The sequence below is a fragment of the Pygoscelis adeliae genome, unplaced genomic scaffold (genome assembly GCF_000699105.1).
Source record: "Pygoscelis adeliae isolate BGI_AS28 unplaced genomic scaffold, ASM69910v1 Scaffold14, whole genome shotgun sequence".
NCBI lineage: Eukaryota > Metazoa > Chordata > Aves > Sphenisciformes > Spheniscidae > Pygoscelis > Pygoscelis adeliae.
The window spans coordinates 488,025-494,039 of record NW_008825109.1 but is presented as its reverse complement, the minus strand read 5'-3'; the positions used below and the strand labels follow the sequence as shown (position 1 = coordinate 494,039).

At 38.1% G+C, this 6,015-nt stretch overlaps 1 protein-coding gene across 1 annotated transcript in view; it reads right to left on the bottom strand.

The window, feature by feature from the left end:
• Positions 1 to 1,378: 1,378 nt before the first annotated feature.
• ALG5 (ALG5, dolichyl-phosphate beta-glucosyltransferase) overlaps positions 1,379 to 6,015 on the bottom strand; it is a 22,801-nt gene continuing 18,164 nt past the window's right edge. Inside the window, exons 10-11 of the mRNA XM_009327854.1 lie at positions 3,088 to 3,173; positions 1,379 to 1,864 (exon numbers count right to left, since the gene is read on the bottom strand). Of these exons, the coding sequence (XP_009326129.1) occupies positions 1,752 to 1,864; positions 3,088 to 3,173 (199 nt within the window). The 3' untranslated portion in view covers positions 1,379 to 1,751. The remainder of the gene's footprint in view (positions 1,865 to 3,087; positions 3,174 to 6,015) is intronic.

Below are 6,015 nucleotides of genomic sequence, written 5' to 3'. Positions count from 1 at the left end.
AAAGCTCAAAGATGGTAAATCTAACCTTACTTCTGCATCTCTGAGATGGAAGCTATCAAGTGTTTGTTGGACTGACATAGGCACAGTTGCTAAAGGAGACTGCTCAATGAGGAGAGAGTTACTGGAGAGTTTATCTGCAAAGTTTTGAAAAGACTTTATAGAAAATGCACAAATTAATTAAAAAAATTATCATAAATTTAGCACCCCCCTTCCAAGCTTTGGCATCCAATTCAAAACCAGAATTTTTTCAAAGAAGATGTCACCAGATGTTTACTTATCATGCAGAAAATAATGCATGACCTAAGCCTCATCATTTGAAAAAGGTGAACTATTTTGGTTAAAATTTCAAATAAGCTCAACTTTAAGGTAAGACATGAGGAAAATTTTAGGAATCTGCTTTTGAGAACTGGTTGGCAACTTTAATTAATTATAGGCAGAGCTATCATTGTCCAGGTTCGATCAGGGAAATTCACTTTACAAAAACTGAGAAGCTGGTATTTTATTCTAGCAATGGCAACGAGGAGTCATGTGACTGATTCTGCAGAAGTGACAGAGATGTATGTGGACTAGGCAAGAGAATAAAACCTGCAAAATCAAACCCAAGATACTTTTTGATAATTTATTCCAACACATCAATTTATAGAAAACTGAGGTAACCCTAACAGGAGCAAAACTCAACTCAATATTGCAGAAGGAATAATAAAAGTCACCAGTGAAATCATATGTGAAAGTACAACCATACACCGTTCATTCTTTAAATCTGTTCACATTTGTACATGTTTCTGAAAGAAAGATTGGCTTAGTTTGTTGGCAATCCACAACCGTTTTGAAAGCACTACTGAAACTTGTGTACTGTAACGGAGTATGACGTTACTAAGAAAGACTCAAGACCCCTCCCTCCCTCTCTGATCTTGTTTAAAGCATGAGAACTTCAAATTGGCATCGCTAATGCACAGGCCGCCAATGTACATTGGGTCTCATTTTTGTATACTCTGAATTAGCTTTCCATACCCTTTTCGCTACAGATTTGTAGATGCCAAGGACTCCTAGCCTTGAGCATGCAGTATTAATTAGTACATATGAACAAAAGAGATTTATAAAAGACCACATTTCAAAATGAAATGTGCTTTCTCTTGGACCTTCTACAGTCTGGAGACGATCTGCAGTTTGACCTCAGACAAAAACATTTGGAATGTCAAGAGACCACTGAAGGTGGTTAGAACGGCCTTATGAACATTACTGCTATAAACCAGTAAAACCCATTAATATTTCCCATAACGTTGAATCTAAACATCCATCAGCATGAACCATGACTGATCATTCCAAGTTGCAATACGGCCATATATTTCCAGATGCTACAGACACAAATGGTTGTGGTCATTCACAGCACAAAACTGCACAATGTAGAATAGAGTGCTTCTTTTTAATATGTATAAGGAAATTCCAAATGTATGATGAGACAAAAGCAGATATATTTATTTGAGTGGATTTATAAGAGATGTTAAAGCTACTATTTAATAAAATAAAAACCTCATTACCAGATAAGAAAATCTTTCTGGAAATGCTTTCTCTTTTCAAAACGTTGTACAAATTCCCTGCTGACAATCTTATAAAACAGATACCTGCTGCAAAAATGAAACATACAACAGGAGCAATGAAGAATTACCTCAGCTTTCATCACCACTTCACTTGATTGAAACTGTTCTCCTGTTCCATTAAGTATAATAATGTATTTGGAGAATGTAAATAACCTAATTACATTTTCTTGTTTCAAGCTGCCAGGCACCAGTCATATATCGCAGTCGTATAAAAAGAAGATCCCTGCCCATCTGCAGCCAGCTCCAAAAGGGAACTAACTTAGAACCTGTGATTAATGAAGAAGAAAATCAGAAGGACGTTGTTAGAAAAAATGAGCATTGGCAAGACACGCATTTAAGTAGTCATGAACCTCTGCATTCTGAGCACATTCAGACCCCCAACCTAGACCTTAACATTAATAAAAATTTATATTGCGAAAGTTATTGCTTTATAGCATTACATATATATACACATATACCATAGGTGGGAGATTCTAGTTTGCAAGCAGCACAGTAATTCCATGTACGTCACAAGATGCATAGTCTTCTCTGCTACAAGGCTTTGTTCAAGTAAATAGGAATCTGAACACCAATAATTAAGCAAATTATTTCTTAGCAACTTTGGAGAAGAGGACCACCACGTTGTCTTACAGCAATAATATGAACGTGCCAATCTTCAGGCAAGGTAAGGAACCCACACTGTGAAACCAAGCCCTCTCTGCTAACATTTGTGTTAGGTGCAATATACAGGTGGAACTGCATTGAAAGAAAACATTTCTTTTCTAGTAAAGTTGGCTTAGGATGTTCTCTACTTGCACCCTTCATCACCATTGCAGTTCAATGGTGAACAACTTTCTGTTGTTCAGGGGCTGTGTTGAGGAGAGAGATTCAGATTAAAAAAGGAAAAAAACCATGAAAGGGAAAAAAAGAAGGAACTGCATTTGATGGGAGGGAGGAAGTGAGCAGAAGCAAGCAGTACCTCTTAAGCTGGCTTTGCTGTGAAGAAATACGTATGGAGCTATACTTTCCAGTAACCCAGTAACAAAGACCTCCCTACAGGTCTGAAAGAACATCACATCTTAAGAAGAGAGCGTGCCCTAGAGGAGGCCTTAATAGGTGGGCTGAGAATTTTGGAAGGCAAGACACAGTGAAATGGAGTTGAATCAATAAACAATGATGGTCAGACTTCCTGCACAGCGTTTTGCAATTGCAATATTTTTATTAACACATTACAGCAAGAGGACGTGCCAAAGTAGTGCTTTGTCCTAGCAGTATAACTACCTACTTTTGTCTCCAGTGGGAGCGCAGAGCTTCTCTCCCTTGCCACCCCTTCACCCACTCTTTCTGTACCATGCCATGGCAGAAGGCTGGCAAGGACATGAAATTCAAAATTTGTGTGGAAAGAAGGCTGTGTGTTATCAAAACTGGGTAAAATATGGGAAGACCCTCAGATATTTTCTTCTGGATTGACACATAAGGAATCTTATAAGAATATAAACAATTTCCCTACCTTCAATTTCAGTCCAGTTGACAGCAACTTCTGCTATAGGTATTCTCAAATGCTGAGCTATATAAAGAAGTTCCACATCAAATGCCCTGAAGAAGAACAGGAAATAGCAAATACAGTCACACTTATTTCCAGAGGAAAGATGGTGGCACTGTTAATTAAATCCCTAGCCTGATTTAAGGAGGTTGGTGTTCAGTCATGAAGTTGATACCAATGCTGGTATCAGGTCAGGTCAGATGCACGTGAAAGGGAAATTAATTTCCCTGACTGAACGGCTCAGAACATAGACAATATACAGGCAACAATACTTCACTGCGTCCTGTTTTTGAAGGTATAGGTCACACTGCATTCAGACCACTGCTCACTTTTCATTCTGCCACAATCATGATTTAAACATTTTTAAAGACCAAGCAGTCAAACATGCAGTGCCAACCTACATCTCTAGTAGTTTCATCAAAGGGGACAACTACCTGCTGTGGCTTTACGCTGATCTGATGGTTTCTCCTCGTACTTTCCAAGTCAAGAGTAAGGGCAGCAGCACAGAAGTGAGAAATTATTTATGCTACTGTGCATATGAACAACAGTTGTACTTTACCTGGTGACCATTTAATGTACAACACAAAAACCCTCTTGAGAGACCTTTTTTGCTGGCACAATTGTTTGCAGGTTGTGCAGCAAAATGAATTGGGGAAGTGGTCCTACTCCAAGCCAGCTGCCCCTCCCTGCCCAGTTTGTCCAAAATATGCTTTAACCCTCTCAGTTCTCTGCACAGAGAATTGTTTGTGTGTTTCATTCTTGCAACTGCATGCTCAAGTGGGCCTTCTGCATCTGAGACACTGAGGCTTTTGATATTAGAAAAATGTTTTGGCAACTACAGCTTGTAATGCTCATGTAGAAATCAGCATATGAAACTACCAATAGCTACTACTGACAAAGGTGAATGCAAATCACAATTATGAAGATTCTGGTGATTTTGGTTAAATGTCTTAGATTTATTGATTGCTGGGTCTTTTTTTTTCCCTTCTTTGTAGTCTTCAAATGCCAGTAGGGCTGTTCTTGTTCCTTAAATGAGTTCTAGTAATTGGTATTTAAGCTAAACAGCACCCTCCCCCAAAAAAAGTTTTTTAAAAATAGTAGTCTGTATTGGAAAAAACTGTCAATGGCCATCCACATCCGATTTCTACTAGATTCAATACGTATTCAAACACAGAGTTTTCTTCCCAGGGAACTAAACCTTGGAAGTTAAGGAATTGGAAATGTTTTAGCCAAGCTATTGGGAGGGTTTCCAGTTTGAAGTCAATGGAACAGATGTTCCGAACCAGCTTACATAGGTCTTGAAAACACGACTGCGAGGCAGTCAAGTACAATTCAACAACAGTCCACGTTTTCTCTCAATAACTTCGTAAGTTTAGAATCTCCTTAAATTCTCATTGCTAAGTCCACGACAATTTTCTTTTGAAATGACAAAAACTCTTTTGCCACTGGAGAAAATGTATGCAATAAAAAAATAACATTATTTATAGTGTTATGTAAAATAACACTACAGAAAGGGTAGAAAGGGACAGACATGGGATCAAGAGCAGGCAAAAAGACATACTTTAGCAGGTTGCTGGCCAAATTCAGATGTTATTTCCTTCTACTTCAAGCCTTTTAAGCAGCGCAGTGCACTTCTGCAAAACTACTAATGAATGCAACAATAGAAGTCCACTTTGAAATGTGCACTTAGGTATGACACATACATGTAGGTTTGCACTGAAGTACAGACCACAGCACGCTGGCTTGCTGGTGAAATCATTACCAAACATGCATCAACCTGAACTCGCACTGTACGTGTATGTTACAGGAGAGCTATTGATATCACTCTGGACAGCATTAAAACAGCTGCAGCAAAGGCAGCATCAACAGAGGTTATCTACAGAGACTACAGTTATTGTGTATAGAGAATTTAGAACCACTCTGTAAATCTGATTTTGATTAGGACACAGGCCTTTTAATTGTCACAAAAAAGTTACAGGAATAAATGTGTTGGTTTTTTTTTTACCTCAGTGAACTGAATCTGCTCCAAGCAGCCTTGCCATTTCACTGTTTTCTTTAAATGAGGGTTAAATATTATTTTATCAATTATGCCATGGTCTCTTCTACTGAAGATGTATTATTTAATTTTTTGCTGACATTTTATATTTGTAAGCCAAAAACCCTATGTATTCACCTTTGAATGTTTATGAGTCATGTGTATTAAGACTAAGTCTAATTTTGTAATACTTACTACTTAATTGACTAAAAATCCTAAGAGACACAGAATAATTGTCTGATGAATTATACTATATGCGCCCCTCTAAAAATATTACTACATAAAGTATTAGCCTAGTGAAGTAAGTGTTATCTGCAACAATTCCTACGGACAACTGGTTATTGGAATGTCAGCATATACATCACAGTACAACAACATTAAATAGTTCGGTGAACTACAGCGCTCAAAGTAAAAGATTAAAAGCACAGGAGTTAGTCAGGTTGAACACTAATATTGTTACATGTGGTTGCCGTTTGTGTAACAGTGAACATATCCTGAAATTAAAAAAACCCTGTTAAAAGCTGACAGGAGAATGACTTCCGTAGTATACTGCTGGGATACCTTTTTTCTTTCCCTGTTCCCCACCACCTTTCAGTACACCCCACACACATACTAGAACAGTTAATCAGGGAATATAGATCGCAGTGTATTCAATATACTGATAGTATTATGCCCGTACTGCAGATCACCAGATCCAGATGGTACAGAAGAACCACACAGAATTTTCCACAGTCAGGATTTAAGTGTGGGTATGTTAGCTGGAGCCTACCCTAGAGGAGATCAAAACACCACCAGTGGATGAGTTGGTGACTGCAATACGTGTGTTTTGACATGAAGCCATTTGTGACTAATTAACATGT